At 35.2% G+C, this 22,744-nt stretch overlaps 1 protein-coding gene and 2 long non-coding RNA genes across 5 annotated transcripts; 2 read left to right on the forward strand and 1 right to left on the reverse strand.

Annotated features, from left to right (window-relative positions):
* The first annotated feature begins 14,022 nt into the window (after window positions 1-14,022).
* On the forward strand, window positions 14,023-16,907 carry LOC112285345 (4-alpha-glucanotransferase, chloroplastic/amyloplastic). Of its 3 annotated transcripts, none has more exons than XM_090252354.1 (2): window positions 14,023-14,330; window positions 14,495-16,907. In XM_090252354.1, exon 2 carries the CDS (start codon window positions 14,887-14,889, stop codon window positions 16,549-16,551), a length of 1,665 nt encoding a protein of 554 aa, XP_090108480.1. In that variant the 5' UTR covers window positions 14,023-14,330; window positions 14,495-14,886; the 3' UTR covers window positions 16,552-16,907. The 3 variants fall into 3 exon arrangements, with proteins under 3 accessions (XP_090108480.1, XP_024381844.1, XP_090108481.1); XM_024526076.3 differs by having other exon boundaries at window positions 14,637-16,907; XM_090252355.1 differs by having other exon boundaries at window positions 14,644-16,907.
* A 2,290-nt stretch (window positions 16,908-19,197) lies between these two features.
* On the reverse strand, window positions 19,198-19,849 carry LOC149988429 (uncharacterized). Its single transcript, XR_016504411.1, has 2 exons — window positions 19,716-19,849; window positions 19,198-19,601 (listed from the first exon to the last, which is right to left on the reverse strand). It is a non-coding gene; the product is annotated as an uncharacterized LOC149988429 (long non-coding RNA).
* LOC112285592 (uncharacterized) lies at window positions 19,200-20,567 on the forward strand. The gene is made up of 2 exons (XR_002970734.3): window positions 19,200-19,587; window positions 19,849-20,567. It is a non-coding gene; the product is annotated as an uncharacterized LOC112285592 (long non-coding RNA).
* Window positions 20,568-22,744: the final 2,177 nt, after the last annotated feature.

Raw genomic sequence — 22,744 nt, forward strand, 5'->3', positions numbered from 1 at the left:
TCCAAACCAACGTTTTAAAAATTTCCGCAAAGTACTATGTTGATTATCCAGACTATTGTCATAAACAAGTACCCAGTCACCTTCCTCGATTGCTTTTGGTCTCAATCGATGTTGCTTATCGAATCGCGCCTTGTTTTGTAACCTTGCTCTTTTTAACCTTTCCAATGCTATCTGGACATCTTCTGTTCTTTGCTCCAATTGTCGAATCCTAATAGCCAGAAGTTCTTCTCTTGTCAATCCATCTTCCCGTGGTAGCATACTCCAAGTAAATACCTTTTCTTCAATCGACATAATTGGTTTTTGACCTATCATAAGTTCTACTGGCATATATCCTGTCACCGAACTATGTGTTGTTCGATCAGCCCATAATGCAAATAACAAAAGCCGTGGCCACTCTTTAACCTTCCCATTACAAGCTTTAACCAATGCTTTCACAATCGGCGGGTGACCGCGTTCGCTTTTCGCATTCCCTTCCGAATTATAAGCAGTAGTCAGTAATAGTTTAACTCCACATTTTTCAAAGAACTTACGAGCTTCTTGTGCATTTAATTCTCCACGATCTGCAGTGATTTTTCCTATGCACCCGTAATGGCAAATGACATCTTCAAGCAAAAACCTACAAATCCCCTTTGTAGATTTTGTCCTCAATGCTCTTCCTTCTACTTGATTTGATAAATCTTCACGAGCTAAAACCAAATATCTCATCTGCCATAACCCAACTGGCATAATAACCAAATCAACAACCCATTTAAAATGAATAGCGAGAGGATACGTAGGATGAAGACCATCTCGATGTCAGATATTAGAATACGATTGACAGATTTCACATGACTCTACAAATGAGAGCACATCTCGATACATATTTTTCCACCAATATCGTTCCTTGAGTTTAGCAAAAGTAGCCCAGATTCCTCTATGCCCTGCCCATAAACTATCATGAAACTCCTTTAATAATTTTAGTTTTTCTTCCCTTTTGCCTATCACTCGTTGTGGCATCCCAATTCCTTTCTTCGGTCTCTTCCATAAGAATCCATCTCGAAGTAAAAATCCATATGCTTTTTTTCTTATTTGTTTGAATTTTTCTGTAGACCAATTCTCCTGCTTAGACAAGGTATTCAAATAATGACCAATATCCAATAATTCTCCTTCATAAGCTTCTTCAAGAAATAGCTTGTCTTCTCTGTTGAGATTTGATATTGAATAGAATTTCAATCCGACATCATCAATGTCTTCAACCATTTCGTCCTCCCTCTCGTATCTTGCTCGAGATAGCATGTCTGCTACTAAATTGTCCTTTCCAGTGATATGCTTAAATTCTGGATTTAGTGACTTAATATAAGCAATCCATCTCAACATTGCAATATCTGGCGTTGAACAGTTAATAATCATTTCAAGCAATGGCAAGCAATCTGTTTCAATTACTACTACTGCCCCAATCAAATAGTCCTTTTCAGCTTTCATAGCCGAAACGACTCCCCAAAGTTCTCTTTTGACTTGCGAATATGCACGCTGACGAATACTTAAAACTTTAGCTCCAAATCGAACTGCAAATCTACTCCCATTCGAATCATCTTGACCCACCGCCCATCCAACGGCAATTGGACTAGCGTCTACAGTAAGAATCACTGGTCTATTGCACTTATAATCAACCTTCCTCAATATTGGAGGTGACATCAATAATTTCTTCAATCTTTGCATTGCCTGAATATGCCTTTCTTTCCATTCAAATCGGTAACCCTTGCGTAACAGTTCATATAATGGATCCGCTATGTGAGCAAAATGAGGGATCCAGATTCGATAAAATACACATGCACCCAAAAACCTGCGAACCTCTGTTAAAGAACCACAATCCTCTTTCATCCTTCCAATTGCATCAACTTTAGTCGGATCTGGTTTTCTTCCGTAAGATCCGCATAAATGTCCAACAATTACAACCTCTCGCACTCCAAATACGGACTTCATACTCGATAATGTAAGATGAACTTCTCCAAGCCGAGTTAAAATCTTTTCACAATCTTCTATATGATCAACAACATATCTGCGACACCCCCTCGTATCTAAAGTTTCATCCTTGTCTCCTTCTCTGCACCTCTTTATAGGAACATCATCTAGAAAAGATATAGTCTTTTCCGGGATAAAATCTCTCAATACCTTATTCATTCCATTCATCATATGCGCAACTGAATTGATCGCGCCTTGAGGAAGAGTGCACATTCTAACCAATCCAAGCGGTGTCCTCATCGTTGTCATATCTCTACTTCCTTCGGAAAGTTGAAATTGATCATAACCTGAATACAAATCACCCATTGAATAGATCGCCCTTCCAGCAAACGCCTCAGCAAATTCATCTACAATAGGTCCAATTCCTGCATTCCTGACAGTTACAGCATTCACCGGCTGCATATCTTGAATAAACCGTAGTGACCCATTCTTCTTAGGTACCGTAAACCATCGACTAGAATACGGCGCAAATGAAGGTTCTAATATTTTCATCTTTATCTTTTCTTTCAATAGTTCGACCAATTTAGGTAAATGTGCCCTCGGTACTGGAATCGGCCTTAGATTCCAAGGTACATGCGGTACAGTGAAGATAACCATAGGTGTTATAATATTTGGATCCACACACCCAATTTCATGAAATTCGAAGGCAAACGATCTACCTTGTTTAGCCAACATCTTTTTGAAGCAAGTAATTTCCTCCGGCAATAAAGAACCATCAGAACCAATCTTCAATTCTTCAAAAGTCTCTTCAGTAAACTGATGTCCAATACTCATTGGATCTCTTAAACTTGCTTCTTTTGATGCTTCTCCCATTTGTTCTTTAGAATCCTCTGGTAATGGTCCGGCAACAGGCTTTACCTTCTTATCTGCCGTTTTATATCTCGTCTCTACTGTGACTTCTGGTGCTTGAAAAGATTCAAGCATGGTATAAACCTCTCTCGAATGAATCTCAACAATCTTATCATTATCCCCTAACCCAATAGATGTAATCAATTCCAATGAATCTTCCAGCCTATTTTCTTCATAAACACCCAAAATCCTCTCATCATCTTGCAATGTACCTATCTTGCGTAACTGTCCTTCAATATCATATAATCTTTTTCTTTCTTTTCTTTTAAAATCATCAACTTTCTTATACATAATATTTCCATTCTCCAATATATCAATAAAACTCGCATCAAAGGCACCTTCATCTCACGAGAGTACCTCCTCTTTTGTACCTCCATAATCTCGCTTTACAGTGGTACCTCCCCAAAATCCTTAAATCCTTCAACAATCTTTGGCAATGGTTTCTCCCTCAACCTATCTCGATTCCGTTCATGGTTAGGAGGTACTGTTAGAAATTGTACAACTTTCCTCCCATCTTCGCTCCGTACCCTTGCATAAGCAGAACCATCGTCAAGTACCTTTGTTTCCATCCGTGTTGCCGTGATATAAGGTTGTCCTAAAATCAACGGATAAGACGTTGTATCTTGAACGAAGAAATGTTGCTCCGTCGCAACATCCCCAATCTGAATTTTGACATCTGGACAAGCTCCATATAATTCGCCTCATGTGTTATTAGCTGCTCGTATTGCCTATCCATGTTCCATATCAATTGGCCATTTTTGCTTCTTATAAAGATCTTTAGACATGAGATTTATTTCAGAACCATGGTCCACCAAGGCAACTATTGGTTCTTCTATATCTCCTACCTTCACCAATACCTCAGTAGTTGCCCTTGCCCAATGCTTTCGAGTATAATGGCTCAAAGTTTCCATTTCCTTGTCACTAGAATCTTCAAAACGTACTCGCTGATTATACCCATTCTTTTCATTTGTTGGTTGCTTGTAACCAATATCAACCTCTTCTTCATCTCTACATATTCTTGCGTCAATAGCATAACTCATTCCAGTTTCGCTCATTAATTGCCTCTTTCGCTTAATGCTGTCAATGATAACATCATGAAACTCCTTCTTTGGAATTCCCAAGACTTCTTTCAATGTGAATTCCACCTTAGCGTTTAATATACGTTCTTCCAACACACCTTTCAAATTTGTTGCCGCTTCAATGTCAGAAAGTAGCTTATAAGCAATTGATTTGCCCTTATCTTTTGTCTCCGTTGTTTTTTCTCCCAATGATGCTGAGGTATCCTTTATAGGCAATTCTTGTGAAGCTGCCTCCCGAGCCTTGTCTCCTCGAGTTTGTCTCTTAAAAGAATTTCCTTCTCTAGTATCATCAAAATTTCCTCGTCTTTTTTCTTCCATCAAAGCTTCATGTTGGCTCTTAGCAATATATGCATGAACTGAAAGAGACTGAATGGGATCCTCCCAACCTGTTCTTCCTCGTATTGTAGCTGCAGTTCTCAATAACGCTTCTCGAGGTAATTTCCCTTCTTGCATTGTAGAAACGGCAGAAGCCCAAAACTCACTAGTTTCCGTACTTCCATCAATTTCATCATCTACTCTAGCACCATAACTTGCACTTTCTCGTGCTACTGTTTCATGCCCTTTTAAGTAATCTTGAACCAATGCTCTCATTCCTCCCTTGCCAAAATTGGTTTGAAGAAGATCCTCCCTATCTTTCAATGCTATCTTCCCATCTTTCCAGCAAATAATTCCCTACCGTATCATATTATTAAATTCATTGCAATCTTTTCTAGTGTGTGAAGCATCATCACACCAAATGCATCTTTGTACATATCCTTGTTTTGAAATATTCTTCGAATTATTTATAGAAGTATTCTCTTCAAGTCTTGCCAATTTGATTTGAAGATCTCGCATTCCTCGTATAATTTCTTCCATACCCATATCTGTTTTCTTTGACAAGGATGTCGAAGGTTGAACTGTAGGTATTGTCGGTGGTGTAGTACGTACTGGAGCTTTGGGTGCTTGTACTTGTTTCGGAATATTACTCCTATCCTTCCTCCTTTCTTTTTTTGTAAGCAACCCCACCGCATCTTCAACGTTCTTCCACTTCGTTGTCAATCCTTCATCTTCTTCTTTGTCTTCAAGAAGGGGTTCTAATTTCTCTTGCAATTCTCCATCAGCAGCTTGAAGAAATAGATCAACTTTGTTCGGCTCCAATGTCAATTTTTCTACCTTCGATAATTGAGAGTACTGCCTCTCAAATTCCCTTAGTAGCTCTGTTGCTTGCAAATTCTTATTGGGCCGTTCAATCCATCCCAGAAACAGCTTCTTAGTAACGTGATCAGCATCTTCCAAGAAATATTCGTCTTTCAATGCATGTGAAAAATCCTCCCATGAATTCCCACAATGATCCGTAATTGATGTAATGTGGTCCCTTATCTCCGGTATCGTGGCAAGTCCAAATAGTGCAACCATTTTCTTCTCAGAAATCCGATTTAATTCCATTTCACAAACATAACATCTTAAATACCTTGAAATATTCCTCCCATCAAATTGATCAATTTTATTGACCACTGCTTGTAATGCTTTGGTTGCCAAAGCTTCCTTTCGATCATTGCTTTGCTGTTGCTGCATTGACAATGAGAAGGCTTGAAACAAACTAGCAATAGATGGATCCATGTGCATACCTTGTCCTTTAGAAGACTCCCCACCAAAAACTTCTCCCAAAAATCCTTCAAAATTTTTATTTTCATTTTCCATAAAAATAAAGATAAAATCAACCGAAATCCAATACCTTCTACCTCAAGCTTTCACGTCGGGTTCACCACTTATGTCGTATTACGTGCTTTCCTGCTCGAGAACGCGTCGGGCGTCTGGCTGTAGAAGGTAGTATGGAGATTCGCTGATAGTCAAGCAGTCTATCAGTTTTTGACTGCTGGAATATAAACGACTGCAACAATGTACCGTAAATCTATACGGGTGCTCTTCGACTGCTTGTCGAAGTCCTTTTTGCCCCAGCTGGTAGGTCTCTAGACGTTACAGAGAACCCCGTACAACCCAAACTGTTAACCTTCAATACTGCTTTGTACTTACGATCTTGTATCCACTGACTGTCTTGTTAGATTAACCCAATAAATTTCATTCACTCCGCATACTCAATCCTATAAACACCCTTTTAATCTTTCAAACACAGACGTAACTCGATTTCACAAAACAGTCAAGAGTATTCAAACCCACTTCATTTAAAAATTCCGATTCACCATTACAACACTGACTTCAGCAACGATTGCCTCAGTCTTCCCCAAAACTCTACGAAGAAGAAAAATCCAAATTCTATGTCTTTCCTTCCCCGACCCGAAGCATGAAGCTCCTCTCTCTCTTTCCCTTGATCTTCAAAAACCTCCAATGAAAAACGAACTGGTAACCTTGCAGAAGCTTGAAAACTCGCTCTCCCCCCCGATTTTTCCTCCTTAAAAAAAAACCCCACATCCTCCAAAACTATATGCCCCCTAACCTTATCCTCTGAATTTCTTCAATCTTCCGTCTTAGATCCGGAATTGGCTCCCGCCGTCAGAGCTTAGATCCGAAATTGGCTCACGTCATCAAGGCCTTCTCCTCTGTTTTTACCTTTAAGAGATCCATTTATCATAAACAACGTTCCCTGAAACGGCACAGAGAACAGGACAGTCTGAAACAGAATCGAACCCCGTAATCGGGACCACATTGAGTCGCCCAACCAATTCAGGTCCTATATTGGTAAAGATGCCCGTAGTAACCTGGATGTTCCCGTAATTGGGTCAAATTGGTCCTCGCGTCAGATTGGCTAAGACCCGTAGTAAGACCTGGATTTCCCGTAACTAGACTGCATTGGGTTGCCCCACCAATACAGGTCTCATATTGGGTAAGAGGATCCGGATTGGATTATCGAAATTGGATCCAATTGGCTCCTCGAACCCGTCGTGTGAATTGGTCCTTCTTTTCCTGCTGACTCCCATTATTGGAATCGAACAGGGCATTTCAGTATGCCTCGGCTGACTGTAACGGAGTCACTGAACCTGACCACTCAGTATTTGTACTGGAGTTGGTTGATGCTCCCAATATTCGAGGTAACTGAATATTAATAAAATTCTCCTTCTTTTTATTTTCACTGTATACTCGTGTTACAACACGACAACGCTTCCTGTTATAGCTAGAAAAACTTATTTTTTGACACATTATCTTCTTTGGTAACTATGCTTTTCATTTTGTAGTTGCATTGTTTTTTTGAATAATATTGAGCAATGTATTTAGCTCCTCTATAATATAAGCATAAGCTCTCTTGACATTATCAAGTCTTTTTTTGCTCCGTAAGGGATTTAAAACATATTATATCAATTTGAATTGGTTTCGGCTTTGATAAATAAGTTTCTAAAAACTTAAGAATTGCCATTATTATTTGACTTATTCTTCTCCAACCAAGTCTTTATTCTAGATAACTTTCAAATAATCAATTGTTACATGTAATGGCTTGAGCAATAAATTATTCTAAAGATTTTACCTTCAACATTATCAATAAAAAATCTTCGACATTATTCTTCAATCCACATCAAAATTCATTGAAAAAAGCTTTGTTATTTCAGTCCACGTTGCAAATAAGATTTTAGAAACCAGCAATATTTATAATAGCTGAGTGAGATCCTTATTATAAAGATAAGAACATGGTCTCTAGTACTCTTTCTTGATCATTCTCTCCAAATGTAGCCATAAACACTTCTAGGAATGAATTCAAATCATAAAAGAGTCACAAATCTTTTTTCATTGAAGGTGCAAACCAAGAGAGAGCATTTTTTGATAAAAGAACGTCTATGAATCCGACTTGAGTAAATCCATCGAGGTATTAGAAAAGATGCAATCTTAGATAGATCTTGACTTATTCTAAAAATCCTAAAAAATTTGATCTTATTCCATCAAACTTTTCAAACATACTAAGGCTTGTCCTAATCATACTTATAGAAGCAAAACTTCTTAGATTTTATTGTGAGGTCAATCTACTTGCTTCCTTCAAGTATACAACTTCTTAATATAGGCTCTAAACTTCTCCTATATGCATAAAAATAATATTTCTATGATTCATATTAAAAATACATGAAATTTCTATTTTTAGAATATTGAGAAGTTCATGAAGATCTATAATAATTATAAATCTATTCTCACTTCCATTAAGAATAGCATCCATAAACTTTCTTTTTATAGATGATTCAAAAAAATTCAAAAGTTAAATTAGAAGAGAGTAATCTGCAACCTTCAATATCAAATAAAAATTTCTAAAAAGAAGGCTAATCCACTCTCTTTAAGAAAAATATCAATGTTAAAAAATAAGATTATTTGTTTAAAGATAAGTAGTCTATAACTTCCAAACCACAACAATAGAAGTATAATAATCCACTCACTTCTAAAAACAGACTAAAATAATATGTTTAGAATTTAAGATTTAAGATTTAGGTAATCAATTACATATTTATTTACTAATATAATTGGTAGGTTAGAAACTTGATCAACAAGTTAAGCACGTGTTGATAGTATTATATTTGTAAGATTTGATATTTATTCAAGATCCAAAACTCCTAGTCATTTATCTTATTGACTTCTTTAATTAATATTTATTTCAAAAAAACCATGGTCTTTTGTTTCTATGGATTTAATTACAAATCTTTCAATCTTAGGTTGGAATTATTCTATATTTGTGATAATAGATCTTTTTATTAAGATAGCATATTTTATACCATGTAAAAAATCTAACACAAGTGAAGAAACGACTAAATTTTTTCTTGACAACATCTATTGCTATTATAGATTGCTTAAGGATATTATATCAGATAAGAGGACTCAATTTATATCAAGATTTTGAAAAACTTTTTTCAAGATTCTAAAAGGTAGATATAAAACTTTCTTTAGCTTTTCGTCCTCAAATTGATAGAAAAATAAAATAATTGAATAAATTTTGTAACAGTATTTGAGGTATATCATCAATTATTATCTAGATGATTGAACAATTCTTTTGTCATTGGCAAAATTTGCATATAATAATTCAATATACTCTTCTATTCAATAAACACTTTTTTTTTACCAATTATGGTTTTTATCTGCGACTTGATACTTTTGATTTTTCAAAAATTGATAATCTTGAGACAAAAGATTTGAAAAATTATTTCTTAGAGTTACATGCAATAATAAAAGTGCAGTTAAAGGGAACTTAAGAATAACAAAAGATTAATGCAGATGTCTATTACAAGAAATAACTACAATTTAATATAGGTGATAAGATAGTATTATTTTGTTGTAATATCAAGGCTACTTGCCTAGTAACAAATTAGACTATCATAGGCTTAGATCTTTTTCTATTTATAAATAAGTCAATTTTATTACTTATCAATTATATCTATCAAAGTCTATGAAGATCCATCTCGTATTTCATGTATCTCTTTTTAAGCCATATAAGACAATGAATATCTCAAGAATAAGACAAAAGCCACTTCTTCCTATACAAGTGGATAATAACAAAAAAATTTAAAATAGAAGAAGTTTTAGATTCAAAGCACTATCAAAATAGATTGGAATATCTTGTTTATTAGCATAGATATGATATTAGTGAACATACATAAGAATGAGCAAAAAATCTTACAAATGCAACAAAGAGAGTTTAGGCTTTTCATCAATGACATCTATCAAAATTAAGATAAAGAATAGCAAATTTTTACTATAAAAGAAATAATATCCAAAAAAGGTAATATTCTACCTTCTATTCTTGTTTGTAGATTCTGTATATTTGTAACATTAAAGAGATGGAGAGCCAACAACTAGCAAATTCAACTCTAAAGCTTTCATTTGCTCACTCAGTAGATAAGACATTGCAATTATCACAACCTTCAAGATGACATAACCAAAATGAAGATCTTCAAGAATAAAATGTCATACATTGAATATATGAAAATACAATGTGTTTGGTATGACAACTTTAGAAGAGACTTCCAATGTTTGGTGATTTTATTAGAGGTAAAAAAAATTTAACAGTATTCTAAATGTTTTATTTGAAGGAAGCTACAAAGGCCTCAACAATAATCAAATAACAAGGTGGTCTTTTTGCCATGGTTTGAGATATTATCAACAATTGAAAGGACATATTAACCATCTTCAAAGAGAACAAAGATCAAACATAACTTGTTACATCTTAAATTTTTTTAATATATGAAATCTACTCCTTATAAAACTTCACTCTAAGAAAGGAAATAATGTCATTGACATACATATTTACTCTAATATTTATCTATATGATTAAATAGAAGTAAATAAAATAGACTTATTTCATAATATTTTATAGGAAAAGCTTCTTAGAAGCTTCATGGATGTTGTTTTGACTTTACATGTATTTATAATTAATTAGTAGGTTAAAAAATTGATCAACAAATTAATCACATGTTTTTTGTTTGCGAAACAAGCTAATTATGTGGCGTATATATGAAAAACTTATCTTGCAAGTTAAAATACATATCTTGCAAAGTCAACATATTTTGGAGGTCTTATAGAACAGGGCCATATAGTTCCTAATTAAGAATATATATAGAAGTAAGAGTAAAGTCTTCTTCATACTTGTCAATGTCTTTTTAGTCTATACTCTTATTTTAAGACTTTCTAGTCTTTTTGTCATTAGTAATAGTCATTTTAGTTTAATATGATAATATCTTTGAGTGACTTTTTAGTTTTTTTGAATAACACAAGAGTATATTAAGAATTTCTTTCTTTGAGATTCATGTCTTTGACATCAATCATGATATTTTTTATATCACAGTTGGATTTTATGTAATAATTAAATATATTAATTATGAAAACTCAAATAGGATGTTATATTAATAATATAGAAGTATTATTTTATCAAAATTCTAAAATTACTATATTTATGAGAAATATATAGATATATATATATATATATATATATATATATATATATAATATATTTAAAAATAAAATAATTATTTATATTTTAAAATTTAATAGATAGTATTTAAATAGTCATATGATCATTTTTAATTTTTAATTCTTAACAAAGAAATTTAATTATTTTTTATTAAATAAAATAAAATATTATGTTATAATTTTATAAACATATCATTAAATATAAATAAAATAAAATAATAAATATTTAATTTTAGATAGTGATTATTTTATTATATTTTCTAATTGAAATATATACAAATATAATATTTTTAGAAAATTACTAAATCAATCTAAGTATTTTATAAATCAATTAATTTATTATCAAAGATTGGTACATTGATTTTTAAACTTTTTTCTATTATCATAACTATGATTAGGAGTTGATTTGATACAATTAGGATACATAAATGATAATATTACTTTATAATTAATAGATATAATGAATAATAAAAATGCTATACAATGTGAAATAGGACTAGACTTGCTCAAAAAACTAAGATCCTTCTAATCTACAACAACATAAGGCCTTATCACAAAATAGGACAAAATAGAACAGAACAAAACTGAATAGAATTAAACAAAATAAGACATGAAAGACAAAACTAAGCAAATAGAAATAAAACAGAACAAATTTGAATAGAAAAATGTTAAACCAAACTTTACTAAGAGAAAGAGTCTGAAGCTATATTTAACCAGATGTCCCAAAAGGCCCTGGCTAGTCCTATTTATACCTTGTCTTATGACCCTGGACCTTCTAGAATGTTCTTAAGTAGTGGGCTCTATCTAGACAACCACCTTAAATTTTTTTTTTAGAAGGTTTTGTAATGGGCTCTACCTAGATAATCACCCTAAGCCTTTTCTAGAAGGTTCTATGGTGGGCCTCACCTAAGTAACCGCCCTAAATCTTCTCTAGAATGTCCCACAATGGATCCTACTTAGTCTACTAATCTAACCTTAATTCTAGAAACTTATATGGTACTAATTATTTATATAATTATCTTATCTATATCATGTTACATAATGTCAATATATAATATTGCATTCTTTATTGCTATTCCAAACTTTTCTATTTTTCTTCCTATTTGTCTAACTTTGACATAATTATGGACTTGTAATTTTTCAAAGAAGGAAAGAAGAAGGAATGTCTACTTTGAAATGCTTACATGATAAAATAGAATAGCCACTCAACATGCACCATCAACTAAAAGAATCTTTTGATACATCCAAAGATATGAAACAAAATACAAATAGATTTTTCCATATTTAAGAATATGTTGTTAGGAAACATTGCTCTGATGGGTGTAGTACAATCTTCAAATGTAACAAGGATTGTCTTTATAGTAGGCATGACACATATTTAATTTGTTAATGTAATAAAACAATGTAATTGACTAGCTATTTTTTAAAACTCTATGCATAATATTTATAAGTTGATAGACACTAATATTTAATAATTTAAAATAAGGTACATAATCATGGACCTTCAACATTTTTGATAAGCCATTCCATAGCTTGTCAATTTCAACATGCACAAAACGACATTATTATCCAAATGATTGTTATATAATTTTAGATATTTTATTTTATTTTTAAATTTTAAAACTATATTTTAAATTTTAAAATAATATTTAATAAAATTAGAATTTTTCATATTTAAAAGCTCTTTATTTATAATAAAAAGCTTTACAACAAGTAGTATTAATCATATTGAAATTTTAATAATAAATTTAATAAAACCAAATTGGACTAACATTAATTTTTTTAGGTTTTAAAGAATATAATTCTATTCTTCTTACTCTCTATTTTTTTATTCTTTTAATTAATTATTTAATTATTTTCTAATTTTTAATTATAAAAATTATAAACAAAGACCAAAACAAATACATTTAAGGCCAATATTACAAGATATTACTTACCTTAAGATAATATTTTATATTAAAAATAAAATTTAAAATATTTCTCATTTATTTTTATTCAAAAAGCTTAAATGTATTAACTCTAATATCAAATAGTAGACAAATTATTATTGCAATGTAAATTTTAATTTCATATAGTGATATTATTATTGAATTACAATATGTATTCTAATACTACCAAGTTAAACCATCAAATAAATTTTTACAATCTAATAATGACAATAAATATTTTCCAAGAATTTTATAATAGGTACAAGTATATGTATTAGATGTTAACTATAATCATACTAATAATATTTTTTTAGCAAAGGATGTTTTATCCATTTTGATCCTAGGCTTGGCAAAAAAACTGCATTTGTACCCAACTTCAAATATGTCAGTATTTATCTTAGAGATAAGAATCCTCTTCTTTCTCTTCTTCCAAAATTTTGTCTTCTAATTTTTTTTTAATTTTAATTTTTGGGGAACCACAACTTTTGTATTTCAAGTATCCATAAAGATGATTGCAAAATAGCAAGGAATACAAAATAGTGATGGAGTAGGAAGGACGAAGTCAGTTCAGACCGTCAGAAACACTCTCACACCGTCACCACTACCAAAACCCACAGTCTCAACGTGTGAGCAACACAACGAATCAGGCACTGTTTCAACAACAGTTGGAGAAAGTGACATAGAGGGTGTCTCATCACAATCTGAAACATTTCTTTCGATACATCGGTATTGAACTTAGTGTAATAAATCAGGTGTCACTTTGTGCACAGAAACAAGCAACGTTATGGGTTGTTTTCCTGCCGGCGGGGCAAATTTGGATGCAGATGATTCGATACTTCTGCTGTAGCGTTCATCTGGTGAGCCTTGCATAAAAGATTCTCTCTTGCGTCACATTTTGATTCTGCTGTCTTTGTCTGATTGAATCGATTTCTAGCTACAACTCTGTCAAAAGAGAAGAAGTCTCATACTCGGCGAATGAAAAAGGCGATGAATTTTTTTAGGGAGAGCTACACATGTGCTACACTGACGTGGATCTAGTCTCCTGTTGGAATCGTATTGGATGATTGCACATTGAAGCAACTTGTTTTGATGTGGTGAGAGTAGATTTCAGTGGCAGCTGTGTGAAATAGGACGAAGTAAAACCACCTACGAAGGGGAAAAAAATAGAAATAAAAAAAAATAACAGCAAATGCTGCAGCGTAGCCTGAGAATCTGGCTGCAACAGAGCAGGTGCACGTGTTTTTCACCACGTTGGTGAAGAGACGGCGGTATTGGTTTTCGTGGGTGTTACATCGCTGCATGAATGCCCAAATGTTAATTGCTGGGCTCCGTTGGAAGGGACAAACGTCATCTGTGAGCTCTTGAAGAGGCTGCTACATGTTCGATTTCAGGTAGTTCAGTTGTTCGATAATATACAGCGCTGAGATTTGCTGGAGAAAAGTCGTAGCGTCGGGGGATTCGACAGCTTTCTTGGGCTTTGCTACGTTGCAGAAAACTGAACAGTCTTCGTCTGTGCTTCTGTCAATATATTCATGACGTTTTACCTGGCAGCCGGTGCGATGTGCATGCGGAAGCTCATCGATGTTAAGGTTTGCGACCATAGGTAAGATTCTTCATAACAGCAATTCGGTACTGATTAGCGCCTGGATCTCCAACTTTGTTTCTATAATACCGCTCGCAGTGTAATTATGGTTCTATTGCATCCTCGCTTACGATGCTGCCCATGTTTAGTAAATTCTTACCTGTGATTTTCGTGTAACCCTCCAGAGGGATGGTGGTCCTCACCTGTACATGATAACTTTTTCAAATGAAACATCGGAATGAGTGTGCACTTTCCTTTGCGGGTAACAGTCAAGGCTGCATTCTAATCTGCGGCTTTTACTGCTCTTGATCCGTGCGTGATGCCTAGAGTTTAGCGTTTATGCATTTCGTGCATCATCATAATTGAAACGTTCTTCTGGTGAGTCGACGTGGTCATGGGGTTGGCGTACATCACTACACGGCATATCAACCAGGCCGTGATGAGAATTCAGAGGTGAAGGGTTGAGAATGAAACGTGTTGAATTTTGAAGAGAAGACACCCGAAAGGTTTTGTGAGACCTACTGAAAGTGTTGCAGTTCTGAGCCGTGAGGGGATTTGCACCAACAGTTGGAAGAAAATGGTTGCCAACGGGCAGGGGAAGGCTATGGCATTCAGTGGTCTCCGAGGTATTGGAGATGAGTTGCCTCCGGACTATGCCGACCATGACCCGAAGGACACCAGGGCTCAAAGGCGGTGCGGAATTTTGCTCCACCCGTCATCTCTGCCGGGGGAGTTCGGAATTGGAGAGCTTGGAGACGAGGCATTCGCGTTTTTAGACTGGTTGCAGTCGACGGGGTGTACCGTCTGGCAGGTTTTGCCCTTAGGACCGCCTGGAAGAAAAGGCGGTGAAGATGGTTCCCCTTACGCAGGAGCTGACGCCAATTGTGGCAACCCACTGCTTCTTTCGTTGCATGAGCTTGTTAAGGACGGATTACTGGAGATTTCTGACCTACCGGCCCCTTTACCATTCGGCAAAGTTGATTTCGAGGCAGTGGCGAAGATGAAGGACCCATTGATTGCGAAAGCATCTATAAATCTCGTCAACAGCAGTGACCCTTTGCGGGAGGACCTTGACAAATTTAGAACAAACCCCCAAATCTCCACTTGGCTTGAGACTTCCGCACTGTTTGCTGCCATAGACGATGCTATTGGCGCACAATACTGGTGGCAGTGGCCCGAAGAGTTGCGCGACAGGAACACACAGGCTCTTGAATCTGCGCGAGAAAAGTATCACAATTTCATTACACAATTTATCGCAGTGCAGTTCTTGTTTCAGCGGCAATGGCAAGCGGTTCACCAATATGCAAATTCTATTGGTATCCGAATAATTGGAGACATGCCCATCTACGTCGGGGGCCACTCAGCCGACGTTTGGGCTAACAGGCAAATGTTTGAGCTGGATCCCCAGACGGGCGCTCCAGCGATGGTGAGTGGTGTCCCGCCAGACGCATTTTCTGAAACCGGTCAGCTATGGGGTAGTCCTCTCTACAATTGGAAGGAGATGGCGAAAGATCGCTATTCGTGGTGGGTTAAGAGGATGAGGCGCGCATTCGAGCTTTTCGATGAGTTTCGAATCGACCATTTCAGGGGCCTGGGGGGATACTGGGCTGTCGATGCGGCATCCGACACGGCGCTGAACGGGAAATGGCTTCAAGGGCCAGGCGAAGATTTCTTCAATGCCATTCGCGACGCCGTTGGCAAGTTGGACATCATCGCGGAAGATCTTGGTGTTCTAACCCCTGACGTGTTGGCGTTGCGGAAGAAAATTCACGCGCCAGGAATGGCGGTGCTGCAATTTGCATTCGGTGGTGATGCTGACAATTCGCATTTGCCTCATAACCATGACGTGGATCTAGTCATCTACACTGGCACTCACGACAATGATACCGTGGTGGGATGGTGGACGAAGGTGGGGCAAGCCGAGGGGAACCACGTGAGGCAGTATTTCAAAATAGAAAGCGATAAGGACGTGCACTGGGAGCTCATCAAGGGCGCCCTCTCTTCCGTGGGACTCACTGCCATTCTCCCAATGCAGGATCTGTTGGGCTTGGGCTCCGAAGCCAGGATGAACACCCCGGCAACGGTCAGTGGTAACTGGGCATGGCGGGTTGGTGAGGTGGGTTTTTTCTCGGGGCTCAAGGCAGAGACGACGAAGCTGAAGGAGATCTTGAGATTTTACCATCGCTATCCTCGACACTTGATAAAGAAGGAGAAGCTAGCAGAAGCAGCGCAGAGAGAATGAAGCAAACGGCAACGATTCTTTCCCTTGTCGTATTTCCTCTCTCCCCTTAGCCAATCTCACAATCTAGACAGAAGGCCGCTACTCTTTCTTACATGTCGTTGCAATTCGACCTTGTTTTGAGGTTGTTGCAGAATAGGATCTGAACTTTTGCTTCAACTCGGAGCACCAGTCTCATCATGAATCTCATATTTTTTTGTTAGGATTTGATACAAATTACAGGAAAGTTTGTAAATGTCGCAAACTAGGGTATGATTCTAGCAGCAGGTGATGGAATAGTGATCTTCAGCATTCAGCATGCTTTGTTTCTTCCTTCTTCTAAGAGGCAGCTCCGAAGCGAGCTATCTGTTTGTTTTGAATATGATATCCAGATACACGTGAATGTTGGCTCAATGAATGCCGCTTATCAGCAGATTTCTATCTGCAGATGAGCATGCATCCGGATTATGTGCATGCTTATCCGGACGGTGGAGTGTTTTGTGGGACGTTTCTATTGTGAGCGAAGGAACAGCCAAACTGGTGGAATGTACGAAATCAAGAGGTGATCGACAACCGTTCTAATGTTAATAGATCTTGAGCTTGACTTATCATTAGCATGTTTAAACTTATTCTTTAACAGTGACTATAAATGTCTATTTAAAGGTGCTTAAGGACTGAGTGTGCAAAATACATTTGCATTAGGAGGTTTAGTGGATTTCAATCATGGCACTTTTGTAAAACCAAATAATTGGGATTTAGTACAAGATCACTTGAAATATCAAATCCAAAATATCAACTTTCAAATTTTATTATCCTTTTATTCAAACTTTATTATCCATTGATTTAAACTTTATAACCCTTTGATTCGAACTTTATTATTCCTTGATTCGAACTTTTCTACCTCCTAATCCAAACTTTATTATTCTTTGGTGTAGAATCAAAGTGAGAAGAGAGTTGAGGTGAGCAACACTATTTTTATACTTGATTTATTCTTCTTTTGATATTTCAATTTCAAAATCACTCACCTCATGAGGTAATTTGGTAAAGTATCAAACAATATTTTGAAATATCATGGGAAACTTCAAGTAAATATCATAGGTGAAATATCACCCAAAAAGGCATTTGAAATTTCCTATTGAAAGAAATATATAATAATATATGTGTAAATAAAAAAATTAATGTACTTGAATTTATCTAAGAATTTATTTATTTGAAATATTAATCCATACATGCATAAAAATATTTTTTTATATAATATCTAAAAATAAACTATTATAATAATATATTTTTGATTTAATTATTAAAATTCTAAAGTGTATATATATCTAAAGAATTTCTTTAACAATGCCAAATTGCTATGTGCATACATCCATATAAAGACAAAGAATTCAAATATAAATAATTTTATAAGTATATATATAGTATATAAAATATATTAGCGGAGGTATAAATCAATGAGATAAACCAATGAGACAAATTGGCCTTCTAATTGGTTATCCTTATAAGCATGTTCCAAATAAGCTACATATACAATGTATCAGAATAGTATTAAGGACATGAATCTTGAAAAAAGAAATCCTCAATACACTCAATAGAACTAGAAAGTCACTCAAAGATAATATAATACTAAACTAGAATGACTATTGCCAAAAAAAAAAGACTAAAAAGTCTTGAAATAGGACTAAAGACTAAAAAGGTGTTGACAAGAGTGAAGATGGCTTCACTCTTACCTCTATATATACTTTTAATTAGGAGCTATATGGCAATATCATATCGGACCTCCAAAATGTGTTGACTTTGCAAGACAATTATGTTAACTTGTAAAGCAAGCTTTATATATGTATACTACATAGTTAGCTTGTTTGAGAAGCTATCAACATGTGGTTAACTTATTGACCAAGTTTCTAACCTACTAATCAACTACAAATACATAAAAAAGTCAAAGAAATATCTATGAAGCTTCTAAAAAGCTACTCTAGAAAATATATTAAAATAAATGTAGATTTATCTACATCTACTTAATCATATAAGTAAATACAAGGATAAATATGTATGTCCATTACAAATAATTGCTACTGGAAGGGTGGTTCTTTAAAAAAAGTATATAACAATGGAGCTTTTTCTCTTGCTACAACTCCAGCCTTAATTACGCTTGTAATTTGAGCTCTCCATGGCTTCATGACTTGCACTTTATTGTGTTTTAGGTAAGGATTGATTTCCAAACAACAACCATCTCTATGTAAAATACATGATTGGATGATTTAGCACAAATTTTGCTTTCTTATGATTAAACTTTAAGAATAGTTCCTTGAACAAAATTAGTTAAATTTTTGCATATTTTTTGTAATATTAGCAAGAGTTCAACAAATATCTATATATATATATATATATATATATATATTCTTGTGCATGTTTATTTAAATTCATGTAGATTTCATAGATTTACAAATACTTTTATATCTTAGTTTGAACCATATAAAATTTTGAATTTTGTTAATTTCAATATCTTTATTATAGATTCTCAAATCACAAATGACATCAAAATCTTTAATAACATGTCAATACTCAATTTTCTATATAATTTTTTAAATCTATTTATATACATTCAACTTAAAGCAAAACAACCAATTATATATATATATATATATATATATTAAAAAATAGAACATATTAATAATAGAACCTCATTCTTTATTGTTCTTTCAATTCCTATAAAGTAACACTAGTTTGGAATACGTCCCTAATCTTTGAGGATTGCTTTCAGAGTATTGACTAAATATTACTCTACAAAAGTACATAGTCCAACTAGAAGTGCAGATAGATAGATAGATGGATAGATGCCGGCGAGGAGCCTCTCTTCACGAAAGCGTTGCACCCAGCCCACTGGATCCCGAGCAACAAGACTCCGTGTTTCAAAATCCGTGCAGATGGATCCAACACCGCACAACACATCGGTGGCGATCGGAACGAAGTCCCACATTTAAGGATTGCATCCTTGGATCGGAGACTGTCGGCTTCAATTATTTTGGTTGGACAGTGAGTTTTCGACGATAACGGCAGGTGAGCATCTTTTCCTGGTGCACAACTTCACACTTTTTATTTATTTATTTTATTTTCTTCATTCCGATGAGTGGTGATTGACATCAAACAAAAGCATGATATGTTGGCGAAGTTGAAGATCGTAGAACCTGCGTACAGTTTGTTTGCCATTTTCTTGGGGAGCCTGTTGGGGGTCTGCGACTCTTCAACCGCATGCTTTTAAGCATCTGGCGTTTGCATCTCGTGTTGGCAAGCTAACTAGCCTTTTTCCGACATCCCCAGGTACACTCTGCCCGAAGAGGTGGGCCTTTTTGCAGGAAAATCTTCGGTGAACCAGTCACTTTCGGTGTGCATCAGAAGCCTGCAGAGATTCGAACCATTCTCGCTAATTGATCGCTCCGGAAGGTCCGCTTTAAGCCTTTTCCTTACAAACCGGCCTACTTGCAAGATGGGTTCTGTTCTTAGATTCCTATCCGCGTTGCTCTTTCTGAAGTTCTATGAAGGGGGCCGTTCACACTTACAGAGATGCTATCCGGCGTCACAGAGATAAGGTTCGGAGGGCTGCAGCGCTTTTGAAATTGAATGTCAGTTTCGGTGGACACTTCCGATATCGGTTGTGAGCTTCAAGAGGAGAAAGATGCCTCGGGTGAGTAGATCATGAGACAGTTGAGTGCCCTTGATTGTTGAAGCGATCTCAAGACACAGTTGAGTGGTCTCCAAAATTGATGCTTGCAACACAGCCGGAGCCCCATTCCAAGAATAGCAGACATTGTCTTCTGTAAAGGAAGAACCTACTTTAACCAAGTACATCATTTTACAAGAGTTTTTGTTTACTCTTAATAAGAGATTGTAAAGGTTGTGACATAGGCTTCGGCCCATTCGATCATTCTCTACCACTCCCAGCCGTTACATCTATCTGGCTCCAAGCTTGCTGTTCCAGCATTGGGATGCAGAGCTCGCCGAGAATTAATATGGCGAAGTGACTCCGCTGATTTTCGTCCCGTCACGCTGTGTTTGCTATGTTTGTTTACAATCTCAACGTAGAGAGTATATAGTCTGTTTCGTCCCTCACTTCCCATGCTTCTCTATCTTTCGATATTTCTCCTAAGAAGCAGAACACTGTCGTCGTGGTTGAGGACGAAATCCATACAAAACGATTGAATGACAGATCAAGAGAAGGAAACTTGAAATAGAAGCTGCTCCGGAGCTATGACACTTTTTCACCGTAAAATGCAGAACCGAATTCGTAACTGCTACTAACCTAGAAACCCTAGTTTTGTTTGTAAGTCACTTACAACTCCTGGTGCTTGATTCTGTCTTCAACTGTCTTCTCTGTCCCTCGACCAATGCAGCGGAACTTCACCTGCATTTCATAATCGCATCCTCCTCAAGAGATTGCTTTACATGAATCCATTTTCACCCATACCAGGAGAGTCCGAGTGGAGGACGCACGAGCATGGTTGGCCTTTGCCTTGTTAAAGAAACCCTTCCAGCAGTCTTGTTCAGATGCTTGAACTACTTTGCACCAGACAGTGTGTCATCCACTCTCAAAGTCACGACAAAATTTGGTCTCTTCTTTTTTCAGTGGAGCAACGTCAATCAAGCCCAATTCATATTACTAAATACAAAGAATCCAGAATTAAAATCCAGCAAAAAGTGGACGCAGAACTGGAACGAAGCAGTTTTTCGTGATGCCAGGTGTTGAAAACGATCCAAAGCACGGCTGCAACGTAAGACTTGCTTGTAAAGACACCGTGAAGGCACAGAGTGTGGTTTCTGTTGATAGGATGTTTGGTGACTTGGGTTCTGAGCATTGATTTCAGCTGGGGAGAGCAGCTCCATGTGGCGCTTTTCAAAGTAACTATTCACATTGAAATAACAAGAGCCGCTTTCGCCTTGAATATGACAACGGCGTGAATTGCGATGTCAGCAGCGTTGCCTTGCGCCTTGGATCTCGCGCTCACTGCTTGCTCCACTCCCAGGAGCTCTGCTACCATTGCTTCCCTCCGTGTGATTTATTTATAAAGATTTATAAATAAATAAATAATTTGATTGACTGAAACAAAATAGAAGTATATTCTCTATTGAATGAAATATGGCACTATGTTTATAGTGTGCGGAAATTGAAAGGAGATGAATACAGCAATGGAATATGAGGTTTTTGAATTTTATGTTATATTGTAGATACTCTATTGTTTTCTGTATAGTCCCCGATAAAATTAAAAGTTGTTCAATTACATGGCTATAATGGTGTGCAATGGAAATTACACATACTTTGTAAACTTGGGTGTAAATTGGGTTGGGAAACAACAAATTGTGGAGGCTCTTACGCATGTAAGGTGGTATTGAAAATTGAGGTGGTCTTCTTAAGTTGGAGCATTTTAAACTTAAAAGAAGACTAGGTAAAACTTAAATAAACACCTTACATGCAAATATATTTTAAGTTTGTAAGCATGTTTATAAATTAACCATTAAAAGACTTATTTTTAAATATATCTAAAATTTTATTATAGAAAAATTTGCAATATTTTGATGATATTAGTATTATCTTTGTATGACAAAATTAGAGAGAAGGAAAAAAGAGATAAAAAGAAGAAGAATTAATACATATATATATATATATATATATATATATTTTGATGTATACTCCAATTTCATAAAAATACATTTGCAAACTAAAGATTTTGATTAAGTGTTTCAATCTGCAAATCTTAGATATGAAAAGAGATTTTCTTGCTTTATTTGATAATATGATTAATTTAATAGTTTTAAATATAAAAGAAGTATAGAAGTCATATATAACAATTGAATGCTAGTATAGTTGTGATATATTTAGTCGTGAGTTATTAATGTAAGACAATTTACAAATTTGAAAATTTATATTATATTTATACATTTATATTAAAATTTAGATTTAATTCTTAATAAAATTATATATTTTAAAAAAATTAGAGCCTAAAAGATGACTAATGGCTTGATTAGATAGAACTCAAAATATAATATAATAACACTTAGATGTATAAAGAACCAAAAATAAAGACATAATATATATATCTATATATATATATATATTGTCACAAGATAGTACAAAACATTTTCTATATCCAAGATTGGCAACTTGCCATTAATGCAATTTAGACATACATAAGATTAAGCTACTTGTAATATAAAAAATAAT

This window comes from Physcomitrium patens, chromosome 8 (genome assembly GCF_059467195.1).
Source record: "Physcomitrium patens ecotype Gransden chromosome 8, ASM5946719v1, whole genome shotgun sequence".
Lineage (NCBI taxonomy): Eukaryota > Viridiplantae > Streptophyta > Bryopsida > Funariales > Funariaceae > Physcomitrium > Physcomitrium patens.